This window comes from Marmota flaviventris, chromosome 5, assembly GCF_047511675.1.
Source record: "Marmota flaviventris isolate mMarFla1 chromosome 5, mMarFla1.hap1, whole genome shotgun sequence".
Classification (NCBI taxonomy): domain Eukaryota; kingdom Metazoa; phylum Chordata; class Mammalia; order Rodentia; family Sciuridae; genus Marmota; species Marmota flaviventris.
This window is the reverse complement of record NC_092502.1, coordinates 156,620,638-156,641,757: the sequence shown is the minus strand read 5'-3', so window position 1 is coordinate 156,641,757 and position 21,120 is coordinate 156,620,638. Positions and strand designations below refer to the sequence as shown.

General features: G+C 41.1%; 1 protein-coding gene across 2 annotated transcripts in view; it reads right to left on the bottom strand.

Moving 5' to 3' along the window:
* Ctnnd2 (catenin delta 2) overlaps window positions 1–21,120 on the bottom strand; it is a 356,516-nt gene that overhangs the window by 243,072 nt on the left and 92,324 nt on the right. For both annotated transcript variants that reach the window (XM_027943890.3, XM_027943891.3), the window contains exon 3: window positions 2,630–2,762. In XM_027943890.3, the coding sequence (XP_027799691.2) occupies window positions 2,630–2,762 (133 nt within the window). The remainder of the gene's footprint in view (window positions 1–2,629; window positions 2,763–21,120) is intronic.

Genomic DNA, 21,120 nt, shown 5'->3' with positions numbered 1-21,120 from the left:
GTCCTACACCCTTGCTTTCCCTCACCCCAGCCTCATAGGTACCAGGAACCATCATCATGGAGCCAGTAATCTATCAGGTATAGTGAGGAGGGCTGGGATAATTTGAACCACTACTCAAGGGGCAGCTGTTGGCAGGCACTCCAAATACTAAGAGGTGATACAGATGACCTGGAGGGGACCCAAGCAAAGTAAAAATAAGTACACACTGATATATGTAGACACACAGATGCACACACAGAGAAGACATATATACATACACACATGTGCACACATATATTCATAAGGTAAAATAGCTTCAGTGTCTTAACTAGGTTCCTATGATGATAAGTGGATGTTCCACCACTAAGCAGTCTGCAGTCCCTTAATCCCCTCAAAGGTATCCACATCTCTATTTTAAAGGTAAGAGGCTCCAGTAGACAACACTGGTTTGTTCCAGGTAACCACTGATGAGCAGGGGCCCCAGTATGGGAAGCTGCCTCTGTCTGATGTGATGTATGTGCCCCTTCACTGAACAGCCTCCGTGAACCACAGGGCATTGAGGGTAATTCCAGTGTGGCCACAAGTAAGTCAACAGCCAGGTGCCAGCCAGCATCGCTATTGAGGCCTCCATGCCTAGGCCGTGAGCCCGGAGCACATACACAGCCAGTTAGGAAGCCTGTTCAAACTACCCTGAACCATGACGCCTGTACGGCCAGACCAGGCGATCCCTTGTGATAAAGTTTTGCCAGATGCAGTGGTGCACGCATGTAATCTCAGTACTTGGGAAGCTGAAGAGGATTCTCTAGTTCAAGACCAGCCTCAGCAACTTAGCAAGACCCTGTCTCAGAATAAAAAACGTCATAAAGGACTGGGGGACAGCTCTGTGGTAAAGCACCCTGATTCCTGGATTTCCATCGCTCCTTTCTTTCTGCTGCCCCTCATCTGAACAAGCTGATAGGAAGAATCGCCCTCCACACAAGGCCCCGTCCACAAGACAGAATCCATTGCCTACCACCCCAGGATCTCAAGCCAGACCCTCTCCAGAACTCTCTCAAGCCATTTTTTGGAGTGATTGGCAGCGATGCTGTTCATTCTGGAAAGCCTCACCATGTGGGAAACCCACCTTTTTGTACCTTCTTGGTGTGAGAGTGACCTTGGCAGTCTCAACACTGGAACCACAATTTGAGTGGGATCCAGCTCATTTGGGGGTGGACACCACCACACTCCTGAGACAACCTCATGCTAACAGTGGACGGAATGCTTTCATGGCCTGAGACACTCTCCAGGTTGCGTTCTTCAGAACCTTACATGCTGGTACATGATGCCCTCATCAGAAGTCTGTCCTTCAGTTTGTATGGCTCCTTGGTTTTCTATTCAAATGACTCAGATGAGTTCCACTGAGGATGGGAGTCACATGACTTTGATGACTTTTTTAGGTCATTTTAACAGTAGGTATTTTTTCACATTTAAATTTGCCTTAGGTGGGCAATATTTTCTCTGTATCTAAATTTGGCAGAATTCACACTTGGGGCTGGGTAGTTCTGGGTTCTTCCATGTGAATTATAGGACGTTTTGCAGCATCCCTGACCTCTACTCAGGAGACCAGTGGCATCATCACACCTTCCTCCAGTTGTGACCACCAAAATTGTCCCCAGACAGCAAATGTAACTCAGGAGAAAAATCACACCTGGTTGAACACCACTGCTACACATTCATTCAAAAAAGAAATATGACTTTTCTGATAAGAATGGACATGAATCAAGTCCTCTGTAGTCCCAGAGGAAGAGAGGGGAAAAAAAGATGAAAAGCTGCTGGGCTATATATATCCCAATGCGAGCAAGCAAAATCTATGATAAATTGCAATTATATCTTCAAATCTCTTCTTTGCACTCTTAAACTAATTTAGACTCATTCTCAAAATTGCTTACATGCTATGGAGATGACTCATTATAGCTTATAAAATCTTTTTATAAAAAATTGATTACTCAGCTGCTTGTATGCAAATTCTTTTCCCTTATCTGAAAAAAATCAGAGTTGCAGTGACCACAGTGATTTTCCAAAAATAATCACACACCTCAGTGTGCTATGCACTTTAGAGTGTTCCCAAAGAACAGGGCATGTTAACAATCATTTATGTGATGGACACAGACAATAGTCTCTTTAATGCACCACATATATCCATATTATATCTGCTGTTACCTTTGTAAATGGCTTCAAAATGCTTGTTTATAAGACAAAGCCATTTTATTGCCTAACATCCTCATTCTTTCAATGAGTTCTCCAAGAAGGATAGGCCATAGCTCCTCATATTGATTGCAATTTGAGGAGATAGCAATTGATGCTTTGGAATTTTTTAGGGCTTAGAGGCAGAGATGACTCCAGAGATGGAATTCAGAAGAGGAAGGCACATCACACCCACATGTGCCATTGACAATCTAGCCTCTGCTGCTTCTGGCATGCATCCTTGGTCCTCTATGCCTCAGTATTCTAATGCTGGAAGAAAAGAATGATGGTTCAGTCTTAAAGAGAGATCTAAACCTGAAAACACAACTTTAGTTTACTGATGTCTTTTCCCATTGACATTTCTCTAAAAAATTCTGAATACTTACTCATCTGACACCTTTCATTTGAGAATCCAAGTAGTGCTTACCTCAGCTTTAATTTTATTGTCTCCAAAACAGAGGTGTTGTAAATAGGCTGCAGCATTAGACTGGACTGAAGGAAACTGATGTTGCAACATCTGGATCACTTCGGGCAGTTCTGGGTCTCTCCATCCAAATTCTCTGAACAAAAGGAAGGCAGGAGAACATGAGGATGAGCCCTCTAGACTGTGGCATCTGGTTAGCACACTGATGAATTGTACTTACTAGTTTACACATAAATAATTCGCAATTGTTGTTCTGGTTTCCTTACACATAGACGCATCTAAGAGAGCATCCTGAAAAGATCAACTCATGTAAACAGTTTTTAAGTGCACCCATACACATTGATTATATAAGATTCTAGACACATATAGCTGGGTATGGTGGTGCACGTCTGTAATCCCAGCAACTTGGCAGGCTAAAGTAGGAGGATCACAAGTTCAAAGCTGGCCTCAACAATTTAGTGAGGTTCTTAGTGACTTAGCAAGACCCTGTCTCAAAATTGAAAACAAAAAGGGCTGGGGATGTGGCTTAGTGGTCAAGTGCCCCTGGGTTCAATCCCTAGAACCTAAAAGGAAAAAAAAAAAAAAAAACATTACATATATATATATATATATATATATATATATATATATATATATATATATGAAGTTAAATGTATCAACTAAAGTTCCACATTTATAAAGATTATGATTATGAAAAATAACAAGATGACCCATGATCATATTAATATAGACACTTTTTTTTTAATTTGGCTTATGTGGATACTTTGTAGAGATCACCTTTTCCTAGTATATTATTTTTTAAAAAACTGAGGCATGGCATTTAGCTAAATTTTCAGATATGAGAAAATATAATTCATGATAGTAGGTGATGCTGATATCATCATTATTTTCATTTTCGTGGTTGCTGTTTTTATAAACTTACTTTAAAAAAATAGAAGAGCTTTAGTCCTGAAAAAAGTAGGCAAAAATTAAAAAAAATAAAAGATAAAACATAGACATATTCCTTTAATGCTTTTCTGGGGACAAAAGTACAAAAAACAAAATGACATTTTAAGAGGAAATTATTTATTTAAAGACATTGATGTATTCACAAAATGTTAATACATTTTATGTACTAAATATTCTTTTCCTGAATCCTCCTTCTTACATCTGACCTACTCCTAAAAAATCTATTTTTTAATTTAAACTTAAGGAATATGCTCTAATATCCTAAATCAGAAGGGATACTGTACCATTGTCCAAATGGATATTCTTTTTTTGAAATCTCTCAGCTCAACCAGTTAGATCACAAGGCTGACAGGACCAACTCTATGGATTCTATTCTTGAAGCAGAGAACCAATTTTTAACTGAGAAATAAAAAAGCAACCTCTGAGACCACAGATAAAAACTTGACCCCACAAGGCACAGAAGGGTGCTATTTATCTGAAAGATGGGCTACAGGAGGAATGAGATGGCTGTGCAGCATCTACTCCTACTCCTCGTGAAACAACTCAAAAGCATGCGTCCTACTGATGCCAGGTCAGCGCTGTCATCTACACGGAGAAGTCATGAAAAATAGGATGGAAAGGAACAGACAAAGGTTAAAAGTTTCCTCATAGGTTCTAACCTGTTCTCTTTATCTTTCCTTTATCACAACTGGTAGAGCTGTCAAGAAAACCCTGAAACATGTTGGTGCTTGATTTACTGAAGACACTATGAAATAGGAAGGCTTTTGAAGTGGCTTTGTTTTTATTGGAAAGACAAAGCATTTGATTTCATGTGCACTGACTATTCAATAAGTCTACATACCATCGGAGGCAGATACATGCACATTCTCAACAAGACACAAAGCACAATACTACATTTGCTGGGAAACACATATAAGTGACTGCTGATGCTGAATCCTTCTTGATATGTGATCACAGTAGAAAACCATTATAGACTAAATATGTGAAGCTGGCTCTTCTTTCAAATTTAATTTCCTTTTGTTGCATGATCCCAAACCACCTCTGCAATATGGAGATAGCATGGTCCTTCTCATGAAAGTAGCCCTCTAGAATTATATGCCTTGCAAATCACATCAAAATCTGCAGGGCAGCTACAAATTTAAGACAATGGGTGGCCAAGATGAATTCAGTAAGTTTAGGCTATTAGGAAGTGATTAGTGAAGAACTTATTTCAGTCTATTTTATTAACCAGGTGGTAATTGATTGCTCTATTAGATACACAAAGGCTCATGGAACATACCTTTTGAACAAGAGCTTCAGGGGAGAAGACTTAGAGACTTTTTGAACACATGCATACAATGTAAACATGTGTATCCACACGTCACCCCCCAAAATTCATATGGGACTGATGAACATTCCAAAGAATCATGAATCCAGAAGAGATCCAAGCTCCCTACTGATAGGTCAGAAGGAACCTGGCACCAGCTTAACCCCTCTTCTAGCCACAAACCTCTGGAATCCCAAACACCCACCCATCCCTATTTCTACCTCCACAAACCTAGTTCTAACTGTCAGTCCCCTCCCACCTCACTGCCCTTCCCACTGTCATCTAACCATACTCAAATGAACTTGGCCATCTCCATTTCCTGCCTCAGACCCTGTGTGTCTCCCAGCATTCCTGGTAAAAGGACAGTGAGTCCCCTTGGCCTTCTACAGTGCCTCCCCAGCTCTCTGTGCTGGTCACCCTGGAGACGGGTGGGCATCACTCTCTCCTGCCTCGGTTCCTTGGCTACTGTAGGAGGATGATCTCAGGATTTGGCATCAGAAAAACTGGAAAAGAGTTCAGAACTTGAACATCTGTCTTTAACTCTTCTGTCTTGTGAATATGGGGTAGTCCCTTAGTCTTTGTTGACTTTGGCTTCCATAGATGAAATAGAGAGTAACAGCGTAATCTAATAACAGAATAATATTACAGAGAGTAATAGCACTGTTCTCATGGAAGACACCGTAAATTGGTAAGTGCTTAGTAAACTATTCAGAGCTAGATATATTCTAGTAATTGTAATGCTAAGATTGCTATAGGGACATATTTTTCTTTTGTAATCATGTAACACCATCTAATTTTTTAAGCACTTCCCTTTTATTGACATGTATCCATTTGGACATTATGCTTATGTGAAGAAATAGAAGTGAAAAGAGAAAGATTGCTTTCGCTTGTAGCAACATTTGCCATTTTGAAACTATTGTCTTTCTTGCTATTCCCTCAGAGGCAGGGTGGGTTAATGGGCAAGGTTTTTTGGATGGAGCCAGACCTGGTTAGAATCCTGCTGACCCATCAACTTTCTCTGCAGTCATGGGCTCAAGTCTGTCCAGCTTGCCCCTGAGCCTCCACTGGTCAGAATGCGGTGGGGAGTATTTGCCACATAGGTGCACTTGGAGTCCATCTTCCTCCCTGAAATCATAATTCCTGCTCTGGTATATTGGTGGGAGATCAGCAATAACAGGCACAGATGGCACACAGTGTAGGCTCTCTAGAAATGTCAGGTGTTACATATAACCAGGCAAAGAAAAGGAGAATAAGAAGCAAGAAGCATCTATAATTTTCTAAGAAGCTGAACTCAACACTCATTTGTTACTGGGCTTCACTTCAGAATGTTAATGGAACCGGAGAATATGCAAATGTAACCTTTTCTTCATTAAAACTTGTCACATAGACCAACAATATTGTGACTAAACCCTCACTCATATATGGACTGTCTGAGCTGTTAAAATCACAACGCTTAGCACAGAGCTAAATAGCAAACAGTTTGAAGTTCTTTACAAAGTTAGACTGGGATTGAAACCAAAGAGTTGGAAGACTGTCATAACATTTGATTAAGTTTCCCCGAGGAAAAGAGTGTAGAGACACCCAGGGTCCTCACAAATTCAAACTTTGGTTCTCGACATAGCTTCATGTCAGAGGGGACACTGCTCACTTTGAATGCAACCTGAATAACTTCCACTGGGAGCCTGACTGTATGGAAGTTATATAAAAGTGTGGAAATCTTTATCATTCATGAACTTTTGAACTTTTTTGAAGTTTTAAAGACCATACTGACTTTGACATTCATATCTAGAGCTATGAAGATAGGCTGCTTTATTTTTTATGCTGCTTGTTGATCAAGTTGGAAAGGCTGAAGGGTGCTAGATATAAAAAAAAAAAAAAGGATTTTTAAAATAATAAAAAGAAGATACGTCAACCCAAAAGAACTTATCCAATGATACACACATGAAAGCACTAATGTCTCAACCCTCATTCCTGGATAGTTTGTAACACAAAACAAATAGGATAAAGTTAATCACATTTTTAAAAAGTCTTTGTTTTTTTTTTTTTTTTAAAGAGAGAGAGGGGGAGGGGAGGGAGAATTCTTTTAATATTTATTTCTTAGTTTTCGGCGGAGACAACATCTTTATTTTATTTTATGTGGTGCTGAGGATCGAACCCAGCACCCCACGCATGCTAGGCGAGCGCATTACCGCTTAAGCCACATCCCCAGCCCAAGTCTTTGCTTTTATATAAACAGTAGCACCAGAATTAGGACTATCTAGAAAGTGAGTTCAATTGTTATATGGCTTTTAGACAAAAAGGGCTTTCTTCAGGCTTTCCATATTGAGTTAGATGGAATTCCCTGAACTGCGTCATAGGCATTATTCATTCCACCATGCCTTATGGGGCCAACCTCATGATGGAGCTGCCACTGTGCTCCACGGACATGTGCCCAGCTCACGAGGCACCTTCAAGTCACCTGTCAGTAGGAGAGAAATTAACAGAGAAGAAAGGAATCCCACTGGAAAGTCAGGAGGGAGAGATCCAGGATGCTCTACACCTGCCCTGTGTTTGGTCTCTGGTTAGAATACATGGGAGGCTGGACAGTCACCCCACATGACCCAGGTCCTAATCCCTGGTATTGTGAGTGTTGTCTTGTCTGGCAGATGTGACCACATGAAGGGTCCTGAGATGGGAGATCATCCTGGATCATCCAATGGGCCCTAAATGCCATCACAAGCATCCTTCAAACTGGACACGGGTGGAGGCAGTGAAACAGGGAAGTGAGAGGGGAGGCTGCTGTCTCTGCAGATGGAGGAAGGAGCCGGGAGCCAGGAAGGCAGTACTCTGGAAGCTGGAGGAGGCAAGGGGATGGACCTCCCTCTGGAAGCTCTGCGGGCAGAGGGCACTAGTGACACCTTGTGTGGCACAGAGTACTGGAGTTCAGACTTCTGACGCACAGACTAGCAGGAGTAAAAGTGTGTTGTTTCAACCCAGTAATTTTGTGTTAGCTTGTAAAAGCAGCTGCAGGAAACTAATGCAGAAGACCACCCACTGCCAAGACCTAGCTTCTTGGCCTCCTCTCAATCCCAGGTCTGAGTGTCTCTCTTGTGACATCTGTTTACCAGGCATTCTCTTCTGTTGATTTACTCTGACTTCCTGGCCACCGCCTGTAAATCTATGTATTTGAAAATGTAACATCCCTGATCTGCATCTGGCTCCCATAGGGCCCAGGAGCCTCCACTTCTTGCCATGTTCCTACCACCCCTGCCTGCTGTGCCCGAGGATCCAGCCACAGTCTGCCCACTCCACCTGCCAGTGTTTATGGGGCAGCCACTGTGCCTTCCCACCAGGACACAGCACTGAACAGAGCAAATGTTCCCACCTTTGGAGAATTTACTTTCAGATAGGAATTGGTAATTAATTGTTAAAAGAGAAAAACAGATTACTTCTCAGGTCGTACTAAGTGTATAGGAGGGTGAATAATGTCCCCCTTAGAATCCTATCTTATTTGGAAATAGATTTGCAGACATAACTAGAGTAAAGATTGAGACAAGTCTATACAGGATTGGAATGGTCCTAGGTACAAAAAGAGTGTCTTTTTGTAAAAGACAAACGGGAAAAGAGGGAAGAAGGTGGTGTACAGATGGAGATGGAGACTGGGGACAGGCATTGGCAAGCCAAGAAACACTAAGGCTACCTGGCAACACAAGAATCTAGGAGGAGGCTTGGATCAAGCCTCTCTCAAGCCTCCAGAAGGAACCAACTCTCCAACATTGTGATTTCAGACTTTGGATTACCAAGCACTCAGAAGCAGATTGCTGTTACTTGAAGGTGTTCAGCTGTTACAAGGTTATGGCTGCCACAGGAAACTCACTTATATGATGGGAAAAACAGCATGGAGATCGGGACAATCAGAGCCTGGGAGGGTGGGCGTGTGGGGGTTTGTGCGGGCGTTGTTACTATACAGTGGCCGGAAAGAAGAGTCTGTGGCAGAAGTGGGCTTGGCATGTCAGGCAAGAGGTGAGAGGCCAGTGGGAGAAGTGGAGTGGGCCCTGTGGGCCTTGCTAGAAGGGGCAACGGGGGCCCAGATTATGGAGAATATGCTGGCTATTGCAGGCCCTTAGATGCTTCTCCAGAGAGATACTTGGATGGTGGTTATGTGGACATATGCACCTGTTACAATGCACGAACTTCAGGCCTAAAAGTGTGCATTTCTGTTCATCAAATATACCTGGATGAAGCTGAGTTTTTGGAAGGGGTCTCTGAATCTGCTGTGTTGATAGCTGGCTTTAAGGGGCAGGGTGAGAGCAGAGTGTCCTGAGAAGCAAAGAGTTTGGGTACAATTTGCAGGGTGAGCCAGCAGGGTTTGGATGGGTGCGTGTGAAGTGTGAGAAAAGGGGGCTCTTGGAGACCCACTGAGAACCCTCCTTCCTCCCCCACATAAGGGTGTCTTCTGTCACTCATCTCAGGCACAGCCTGGACCAGTGGGGCAGGTGGGGCAGGCTAGGCCACCTTTTGGAGACTAGGACCTTTTATTTCAGAATAAGGAGGAATGATTTGAACCGGCAAGTTTTCTACTGGCTGCTGAAGTGGAGAGAGACAAGCAGTAAAATGATGACAAAATTGGTTCCTTTGAACTATTTTTTGTGGGTACTAAATGTCTGGAATTAGTCTCTGCCAAGCAATGGGCTTCTTCTCTGAATTCAATCTAGAAGAAGTTGAAGAGGAAAAATAATGTACCATGATTAGCCAAAACTTATGATATTATTTAGCATTTGAAATTACATATAATTTAAACATCAATGAATTGCTGCTTCTATTGAAGACGTAAATATTTTAAAAGATGATTAGGACAAAGGATATTATCAGTTATATCATAACACCTATGTAGTGTCAATTAACTTTAAAGTACTATTTATTTATTCATTAAGGCTACTAGATGTTTCAAGAAAAATATGGTACACAAGGAAAAATTAATAATACATGTACATAAGAATGGAGTTGCTCTGATTGAACAGGTTCTTTTTGGTGGCAATAGCCCAAGGGAAAAGATTGCAAATTAGTACCCATAAAATTTACCTTGTAAAACATAATGACTTTATGGAAAATGCTTATATTCTACAACTATGTACCTATTTTAAAATTAATAGCCCATATTGTTCCTTAGAAAAACACCTAGACGTGTGGACCCAGAGTGGGAACTGGAAGGAAAGAATTTGATGCTCAGGACATTAAGATTAGAAGGAGAGGATCTAAGAATGTTTGATCTACAGCTTTTAGTCTGTCGATATTAGGAGAAGATCAGGATTGTGCCTCCAGGTTAGATTAAGAATTTGAGAAAAAGTAACAAAGGCCCAGGTCACTTCTAACATTTTTTTATGCATATATGGATATGCACATGTATCTGTATGCTTATGAGTACATGTGTGTATGTATACATATATATGTGTATCTGTGTGCTAACGTGCACACGTGTGTATATGATGTGCTTGCATATACATATGTGTATATATTTACAAATCTGTGTGTATGCATACATACACAAAATTGTACAATGCACATACACATGCATTTTACATAGGTAATAGGGTGGTATTTGGAAAGAGTAAACTTCAAAAGCAAGTTGCTAGCCATGTCAATGCCAGGGAATCAAGAATAGGATTTGGCTTAAATTAAGTGATCTCGGGCAGATTCAGGGGTGAAGGGCTGTGTTCAGCATAGGTGGTTACCAGGATGTGGGGGAAAGTCTATGACTAGGTATCTTAAAAAATCTTATTTTTCTAGGAGGGGGAAAGAACAGAGCCCTGCTCAACCTGTGGTGGTCAGAGAAATGGCAGTCATGTTGGCCAGGCTTGGGAGTTGTGTGGTCATTTTTTTGTTATGTGGATGACATTTGCTGTTTTGTCTATATTCAGAGATGCTAATGGATAGTGGAGACTTTGTTAGGATCCATCATGATGCAGGACCTTGCCTGTGGTTCATGAGAGGTGAAGTGCTCACGTTCAACAGGAGGGAGCCCGGGTCTGACAGATGCCTGCCGGGTTGGCTGCCAGGCCTCGCTCTTCCGGTCTCACACCTGGGTGTGAGGATACCCTGTGAGGCCATCAGGGGCACATCCGAAGGGAAAGGAAAATGCTGAAGAGAAACGTCCCATTCTAAGGCTTACTGCCTCTGCAGAAGGGTCATTCTAGGGCAAAAATTGTGTTCTAAATCTGCCAACGTTTTAACAAAACTACAAGTTAAACAGGAAGAAGAAAAGGAATTGAACCAGTTGATTTGTCGCCAAGAGCTCACATGCTCTAACTCTGTGTCCTTACAGCCTGAAATCTCCCCAGAGAGCAAGTCTGACACTCAGTGAATCACCTGAAGAGTGACCTCATGGATCACGTGGTTCTAACCAGGAATACATTAGGAAGGGGAGGGAAGCTTATTGAGTAGTAGTTGTGTTTAGTTACTAAAATAAGAGGAAAAATAAAACACTACAATTCCATAATTAGGCCTAGAGTAACTAGTGCCCCTGTCAATAATAAGGCAAAACCCAGCCCTCTAAGTGCACTACTCCACGTTGCTCTTAAAGGAATCCTAAGGAAGATAGAAATTCTTTCATATATATATATATTCTTTTTGGCACTGGGCACTGGGGCTTGAACACAGGGGGGTTATCACTGAGCCACATCCCCAGCTCTATTTTGTATTTTACATAGGGACTGAGTCTCACTGAGCTGCTTAGCACCTTGCTTTTGCTGAATCTGGCTTTGAACTTAGGATCCTCCTGCCTCAGGCTCCCCAGCCACTGGGATTACAGGCATGTGCCCTCACACCTGGCTTACTTTTCCTTTTGAGACAGGGTCCCACTAAGTTGCTGAGGCTGGCTTCAAACTTGCAATACTTGTGCTGCATCCTCTCGAGTTGCTGAGATTACAGGTATGAACTAACATGTTCAGCTCATCATTACTCTCATATAAGAAAAAAGAAAAACAAGTACAATGTCTGAGTAGCTATTCACAATTACTTCTCATTACTAGGCATGAAGTACAAGGAAATTCCATGGGTGTTTCTTTTACCTTATTTCACAGTACATTTGATATAAAACTATTAACTTATTTCCATCTTACTGTCTGGATTTTTCCAAATGTAAAATACGGACACTGTTTTCACTCTTCAGTTTGAATAAAACAACCAACATTGGATACTCATTAGCAGTCCCTGCAGACCATGAATCAAAGGGGTGTCAGAAGGCCACCTGTATACCCTCATCCTAGATGATTCTATAGCTGGGTAGCTGAATACATTGGCCAGCTTCTTTGCAAAGTGTAATAATAATAATAATAGATTCATTTCAAGATGATGATATCCAATTACCTTTAACTTGGACCTGTTGATAAAGGCTTTTATTACATTGTGTGTGGCTAACTCACAGTAAATGATTATGACTTATTTGAAAATTAACTAAAAGTTTTCAATGAATTCACAAACATTTTCTCCTATTGTTGCCACAAACCTCTATAATTTAAAATGGGCAGGGAGTAGACAAGGCAAATGGAAGAGGTAAAAGAGCCAATGGTAGATAAATAGAAGTTACTTATGCAAATAACCAAAAGGTATGTTATTTCTATTACCTTTTTCACTAATTATGAATGATAGTTTCTGTGATGGAGCTGTAGCTCACATGTGTAAGGCCTTGGGTTCAATCGCCATCTCCATAAAAAAGAGAAAAAGGTAGTTTCTTCATTAAGCATTTTTTCAATACACAAGAAATACATTGTCTTAAGTTCTGTCTACATGGTAGCAAACCAAAGCCACTAGAAAAAAAAAAGAATTTGGATCTTTAAGAATGCTAATTCAATATTTAATTATTGTACACATATATGTTTTTAAACAAAATTTTCTTTCTTTTTTTTTTAGTAAGAAGTAACTGAACAGTTCTCAATGCTTGACTTTATAGAGTTCAAAAAGTTCTCAAACTGTGTTGGTTCACAGGGCCCTTTGCTATAAATGCTTCACAGTGTCCCTGGGACAAAAGAAATAACTGACAGTCCCATTCATTAAGTGATTAGATCAAATGACTTTAGAATTATCTGTGCCCTGACCACTTGTGCTTTGGGGCACCAGACAACTTCTTAAACACCGGATTCAGAAAATGCCATCTTCACTTTGTCTCCTTTCTTGACATGTTTTTACTTTTAATCACAGAAACCTGAAAATCCAGTTTGCAGACTTATGAAGTCATCAGGGGGAATGTTGGACAACAGAATTTTGAAGCTGAACTTAAACTCATGCTTCACTTGGTGTCCAATAGACTTTGTTCTATTTCCCTTTAAAATTTAAAATCTCCCTGGGAGCTCCTCTGAGTTTGCTGTGTGGCCAGGGGGTCTTGGTGTGTAACTGGGAAACAGCAGTGAGCGAATGTTTTTAACAGTAGCTGTGACTTGAACCTGAATGAGAAACTGCAGCATAATGAACAGATATCAATGGAAGGGCAGATGGTTCAGACATGAATGGAAGTTTGTTGGGTAGTTGAAATTCAGGATTTCAATTAAGCAACTCAGTAAATCAAATGAACTTAAACATTTGTCATTTGGGGAAATAAACTATCACTCTATCAGTTTTCTTTTTTAGGTGTTTCAAAATGTATCATTCTATGACTGTGAAAGACCTAAATAATAGCAATGTATTTATTGTTAAATATTCTATATTTACAGTATAAAAATATAAAATAACTTAGGGGAAATATCCACATTTAAAGTCACCTTTGCCCTCCTTTTCTATTTGACCTGGGCAAGGGCATAGTACAATGGGATCATGAAACTCAATGAAAAGTACCACTTTAGTGCTGTGGTATCATTGAAAACACTTATTTTACTATATTCAGCATGCTCCTCACTGTATGAAATTGCTGTTGACATCTTCACTATTGCATTTGACCTTAAGGGACCTTCCTTTCCACCCATTTCTTGCCCTTTCTCCCGAGCCTTTCTTGGGCTGCTATGTATAGGTTTAAACTGCAGAAGAGAGAATCACATGAGGGACCTGAGAGCCAGAGAAAGCAAATGAATATAGTGATGGGAAACTCTGCTCTTTGATGAATGTAACAAGCAGTTTTTTTTGTAGACATGACTGTGCTGGAATGATCCAAAGTTGGAAGAATGCAATACTTCCTCTCTACCTCTAGAGACAATTAGAGATTTCATTATCAGAGTGATTATCTGAGGTGCATACTACTACTTTACAAAAAGCACTGACATAACTTCCTTTCATGCAGAAATAAGTCGACATAGTGAAGAACTTTTTCTTATTGAGCACATCCTGTGTTCCTAGGAACTGCCCCTGTGCCTTACCCATTTCTGATCATCACTCCTATTGAGGTAGAGTATTAATATGCCCGTTTTACAGATGTAGCTGCTGTAGCACAGAGTCTATCAGCACTTTTCCTAAGGTCCAGAAATAAGAAGGTGATGGAGGCAGAATTAATATGCAGACAGACTCCTCAGAGTCCCCGCTCATAGTCAGGAGGCTCACTGTCTCATTACACATGGTTGTTATTAGTTTTGAAAGCTATTACAGGTTTGGGAGAAGAACAAATGTGGACCCCTCAGAAATTTCATGAGGATAAGGTAAAACTCATCTGATTCAGGACTAACACCATGTCTACTACATATCTTTCAAATGTAATTGCTTTCTCTTTTTAAATCAAGAGTTGTGTGATTTATAAAAAATAAGTAACTCACACAACAACGTTTTATAGTGTTGACTTTTATAAACCACTAATTGTAAAAAAAAATCTCTAATATAATAGACATGTTTATAATTTTAGGTAGTTTCCTCTAAGAATTCTGGGGTCCAGAATCAGGTAATGGAGGAGAGAATAAAAGGTTCTACCTGGAGAAACATCCATGCCCTCAACCAATTCCTCAGATATTATCCTTTTCTTGTCCTTCATGATCCAGTCTCTAAATTGTGCTTGGCTTTACCCACAGCCCATTTCTTGAAATTTCTTCCAAATTTTGATCTATAATTCCCTGGTTTTTGTAGTTCACCTACCATTCAATTAATAACTATGATATACAAACAAAATATACCATTAGCCACCTATTTCAATAAAGAGTTGTTATTTGTTGATGCAAAGAATAAAGTCTTCCAGATACAATAACTTTTCCTAATTTGTTTTCTTCTAATAATAATCTTAGTGTTCTCCTGTTTAAAGTCTTCCAAAAGGGACTTGAAAGGCCAACCAAATTCTGCAGAATGAACTTAAAACAAGTGTTCTCTTTATACACAGCATGATATAAAACATTTATTTTCGTGTACTCCCAATATATCCATTTATTTCTATTTATTTCCCTGGTATAATATATTACATTGCCTTGAAATTATGTTCTATTTTTTATTAAAATCCACTGTGGTGATAAGAAAAATGCTTTACATGGAGTGGATACTCCGAAAACAATAGCTGTCTGATCATCAAATCTAGCAAGCTATCTGGGTTTTTAAAATTTACACAAATCACCCCAGTGTTAATGTAACTTGACCTTAGTATTTGCACAATAAATGTTGGTTGTCAATTCACTATCTGGACAACAGCTCTGTGAGTTTGGTTCTATGATTACTTCTACCTCTGTCTAGATACAAGGTAGTGGTTGGACAACAGGGAGGGCATTGAACATTGTTCCTGGCTTCCACAAGACATTGAGCAAACTCAACCATTTCAGAACACTTCAGGCAATGTTTTGACTCCATTTGAGTAAATATGAGGGGTGCATATGCTCAGAGGCAAGGACTCAGAGAAGGTTCTTCTTCTACTTGGTCAGAGGAAATTTATGCTTCCTAGAAGAACATTCCGCTTTATCCTATGTCAGTGGATGTCAAAGTTACAAAGCAGAAAACTCACTCTAGACTTAATTTTTTAACTTCAAGGAGAAGTGTGAAATCTATAAAATATTTCACTAAGTTGATAGAGCAATTATAACTCATATTTGCAAATACTTGGGATTGATTAGAATATTCTGCACATTTTGATAACCCAGAACAATATGTGAGTGGCATTGTGTTAGGTCTCGTGTACAGTCAATTCAATCCCACATCTTTATTTCTCTGAGTACCAAGTGATCTGGGTTGTTGTTACTATTTAAAAAATCTGATTCTAAGGGATGTCAGAGCTTTAAGTTCAGGAGTACAGGGTTGAACACTTTCCCTTCATCTCTTATGACATGTGTCATCTGCGAGTTTTTTCTAAATATCCCTTGACCTATTTAGGTTTTAAATCTTTAGAGTAGCTGGTATTTTAAGTTTACTTTATTGTGTGAGTTAATACTTCTTTTGTAGTGAAATAGAAGAAGGGGAAGAAAGATTTGCATTAAAAACACAAGGGGAAAAAACCCAAACTAAATCTTACTTCACAAAGGATGTCAGCACATTTCAGCTACAGAAAGGGTCCTCAGGTCTCAGCTGTACTGGGGCTCAGCTGATGGAATCCCAAAATGAAGACCTCAGAGGCAGCCTCAGAAGCAAGCTTTCTCTTTGACTTTCTCTTGCACTCTTTTCACCCCCTCATATCCCCCTAAGACAAATGCAGAAATTAGATTTTCCCTTTTCCAAGGCATGTCATAGAAACCAGACCCCATTTACCCTAAAGCCAGCCATACAACCAAAAAATATTACTAGAGCTTTCTTTCACTTTTCTGCATAAGAGCTGGTCGTAAAGAAACCCTCTAGTCTACTTTGAGAGTAGGTCAGAGGAGCCCATTTCTGTAGGGTCCTGCCTCCTGCCCTACAGGATGGAAAGCTACACAGAGAGGCCAAGAAGAACCTGAGCCCACAGGCCTGGCTGGGTTCCCACTCTGCCTGTTCCATTAGCTTGGCCACTTGGTGCAGTCATATGTCTCCACGGCTGTCTCTGCTTTATCCAACCCAAGCATAAAAGCAGAAAGTTCACCTGGGGCTTTGGGTCTTTAACGTGAAGGCTCCCGCGCCACCTCAGACTATGATCAAATAAACGTGTCATGCTCGTCTTTTGTCAGCCAGTGCAGCCAAGACCCTTTATGTTGAGCAAGGAAAGGATCGTCCCCTCTTCGTCCCTACACCTCCTATCTGCAATTGCTGGGCCCCAGCGACCTCCAAACATCATTCTCAGAGATCAGACTTTGCGCACGCTGGCTTGACACAGAAGCCAGCCAGGACTTTACACAGGCCCACGTGTGACACAGAAACATACTGGAACCCGATCATTTTCCCCTGTTCATTTAGCAGCTCGGAAAGTTTCAAATATTTTTGTGAAAAATACTTTCTTGGAACTAAAATCACCAGAATATTGTAACATAAAGGCAAACCTCAGTCTTGCCTCATTTTGAAAATTTCTTTAAATTGCAAAACCCATAAAGTTGCCGTGACCATAAAGGTTACCCAGTCTAGCAGGATGCTGGTGAGGGGAGGGGCTATCTTGGGACAAGACAAACATATACAAGGGACTGTTTTTTCATTAACTACTGGGGGAAAGTTACTGGGAATAAAAGAATGACTTACAAGTTCCTTCAAACATCCAGGCACAAGGCTGTCAACTCGCTTTCCGTAATCCATAATATTCTCATGGCTGAGCTGCGGGCTTCATTTCTCATGCTCTGAACACTGTGATACTATTCTAACGGCTCTTCACCCCAGGCTGTGCTGCTTCACTCTGTCCTGCACAGCATGCCAGCGCTAGGCCTCTCCAGACACTTCCCAACATCTCGGTGACCTCCCAGCAACCCCACTCACGCTGTCACTCACAGAGCTGGCATCCACCACAGACTCATATTCTGGCCTCTGCCTCCTCTTCCAGTTGCACTGTCACTCTGTGTGCCCTTCTGTGCAAGCCCTGTATGCACACCCAACTATGCACAGCTCCCAACACAGGCCAAGCCATGTTCTCTCACTTGTCCCTTTGCTAACATGCCCCAACCCCACTCCAGTGGCACTTGAAAAAGTCCTTTCCAGATGGCACAGAAGTTGACACTATTCCCAGGGAATATTAGTATCCAAACACAGACTTAAAGTATCACTTGTGGGTCAGACTGTTCTGCAGAGAACTCTGGTTGGTTCCTGACCACACAGGACCTTCCTTGGCCTCTCCTGTGGCAAGCAAGCAGCCTCCATAGCTTCTCACACCGAAACTTCACACTTGCTGTGTAGTTGGGCAACGATGGTTTCCTCACCAGGCAGTAAAGTCCAGCAGGCAGGGATCATGTCATTTTTAACTCATTACTGTGTATTCAGCATCTAGCATATGGCTTTCACATAGTAGGCACTAGAAGAATAAGTAAAACTATTCCAGGGTGGAAAAATCTCAAAGCTAAAAACAACTATGATGCTAGAAAGTATACATGTAATATATTCAGTGCTGCTTTTTCTCTTGCTGGTTGTACCTCCCAGACCCCATTTGTTCATTTATTCACCAAACACTAAAGGACTGACAATGAAGCAGAGTGAATAATCAAGGTCACTGGCTCCAGGACCTAGTGACTGAGAGGATGAGGTGGGTTTAGAAGGGGCAACCTCAGGTTGAGACAGGGTTTCTCAGACTCAGCACCACAAACATTTTGGGTCACATAATTCTTGGTTGGAGACAAGAGCTTCCCTGTGTTAGGACATGTTTAACAGTAGCTCTGGTCTCTACCAATTAGGTGCCAATAGCATCCTGTCTGCTTACATCATGCCAACTAAAAATGCCTGCAGCTATTGCCCGATGTCCCCTGGGGTGGGGGACTCATCCCTATTTGAGAACCACTGGTGTGAAGTCACAATTCTGAAGCAGACAGACCAAGGTCCAGGACACCTAGCACCTCTGATCATACCAGATAGGCCTCTGTTCTCTTACTTCTTCCTTAAGCCAAACAATAAGAGGCTTCTTAGATTGAGATTTCAGTGAGTTTGGGTCTAGAATCATGGGTGCAAAGGATAGAGTGGGAGAGGGAGTGAGTGACAACCTTTGGGTTCACGGAACCTAAGTGAATGATTAGTTATCAGCCCAGCTTGGGGCACAGAAAACTAAATGTGATGGCATTACAGGTGGAACAGGAATATTACAAGAGCTGATTAGAGGTCATTAGCCACCAAACAGCAGCTGACTGGCCTTCTGAGTGCCAGAAAAACCTTGTTTGGTGAATGAGCGAATGATGATCTTATGCTGCCTCCTTACAGGGAGCTTTGCAGTAGGTTCACATATTTGCAAGGAAAGGTACCCGAGAGTCCTTGTGCTAAATGACTCTTCTCAGGCATTTTAACATGGTTGTCAGTCTCTTACTACCCCGTCAGCCTCTCTTCCGTCAAGGAAACCAAGCTGGTGTAGCATTTTCAATGGTTATATTCCTGGATGAATAATGCTCTTCAACTGGTCTGGGGTCTCCATCAAACTCAGGCTGCTCGAAAGTTAGATCTTTTCGGTGCAGATCCACTTGCGCTGTGTTGCAGGAAGTCAGACTGGCACCATAGGCTTAATGGATTTCCTCTAAAAAAAAACCCAGACAGGAGAGAAGCACAAAACTCTTCCTGTTAGGGAACCTGGCATGAGTTGCCATCACGACAAGTCCACAGGCCAGGAAGGGGACAGACTTGAGGCCAGAGCCGGGCTGGAAAGGAGGCCATGCTGGCAGCACTGGGGGCGCTGCTCAGCCCCTCTCTCCTTCTTTCCTCTCCCTGGCAGCAAAGTGGCTTCCATCTGGTCACCCCAAATCCTTTAAAACACTCACGTACCAATGCTGCAATTACTCTCCACAAGGGTTTGCTCAGGCACAACTGGCTCAGTGCATTATTCAAGGTGACACAGGAAAATCTTACAAAAGCTGAAAAAGACTTCCATGTTCCAATTCCTTTCCCAAGGTGAGAGAATCTGCTCATCACTTCATCTTTATTAGGCTTGAATGTCTCATTTTTCACTTTTCTCTACTCTTTTCATATTAGCATAAAATTTTTCTAAAATATTTTTAGAAATTATTTTTGGTTTAGTTATAGTTTATGATATCACTAAGAAGTATTTTTTCTTATCTTCTAGAATGGAAGAAAATGGTTGCATCTGAGATTGAGAATTTTAAAAATAATAAAACCCCAGAATTTTACATCATCTTGAGTAGCATTCCCATATTTCAATTTTAAAATCTTACCCAAAGCATGTTTAGACAGAAAATCTATAATATTTTTGTCTCCATTTAACTTCTTTTGATTTCCCCCTGCTTTCCAAAGAGCAGCTAATTAGGAAATTCTGTGCCTCTCTACGCTCTTCATCTCTGCTCAGTTCATGGATCAGCAAATCCCTCTTCATAGAAGCTTATGTTTTAATGTGTCAACTTGACTGGAATATAGTACCCAGCTATTTTACCAGACCTGAACGAAAGGGTTTCCTTGAAGATGTGTTGAGATGTGAGGACCATTTATACTCAGCTGACTGTAAGTCAAGGAGATGATCCTCAATAATGTCATTGGCTTCATCAGGTCATTGAAAGAGAAAAAATAGATTGGTAGAGGAAAAAACTCTGCCGCAAGATGGTAAAATCAACTTGCACCTGACTCCTGCCTGTCAACATCCCTTACAGAATTCAGAATTGACAACCCCCACAGTTCAGTGAGCCAACTTCTTGAAATCCATCTCTGTGTGTGACCAGGTCATAAGAAGCCATGTGGCTTCCAGCTGGGTCTCTTGGATACTCCCTCCTAGATCCCATTTGGGAGAAGATCAAACCATAAGGCATAGGTGACTAGGCAGGTAATCCAACTGATCTCGGGTTTCATAACTTCAACTGTCTGCATAAGAATACGCCATCTTGGATGTCCAATCTTATAGGGATAGTACATGAACATAGCCAGGGACATCTTGCTGCAACCTATGATACTACCCAAGGGAGAACTCCCAGCTAAACTCAGTCTTCACAGAGAATCATGAGACACAATACCCATAGCTCTTTTAAGCCACTAATTTTGGGGGGATGTTTTGTCATGCAGTAACAGCAAAAATATGGAGGAATAGATCTGGTTATATTGTTCTTTTTTAATATTTATTTTTAGTTATAAGAATCTTTATTTTATTTTTATGTGGTGCTGAGGATCGAACCCAGTGCCTCATGCATGACAGGCGAGCACTCTGCCTCTGAGTCACAACCCCAGACCAAATCGTTCTTAAGTCATGTTCACATTTTCTGCAACCAAGGATACTATTCACAGGACCTAATGAAAAATAATTTCATCTTGAAACTATTCGAACTGTTCCTTAATTTCTTTAATTTTTCCCCATCAG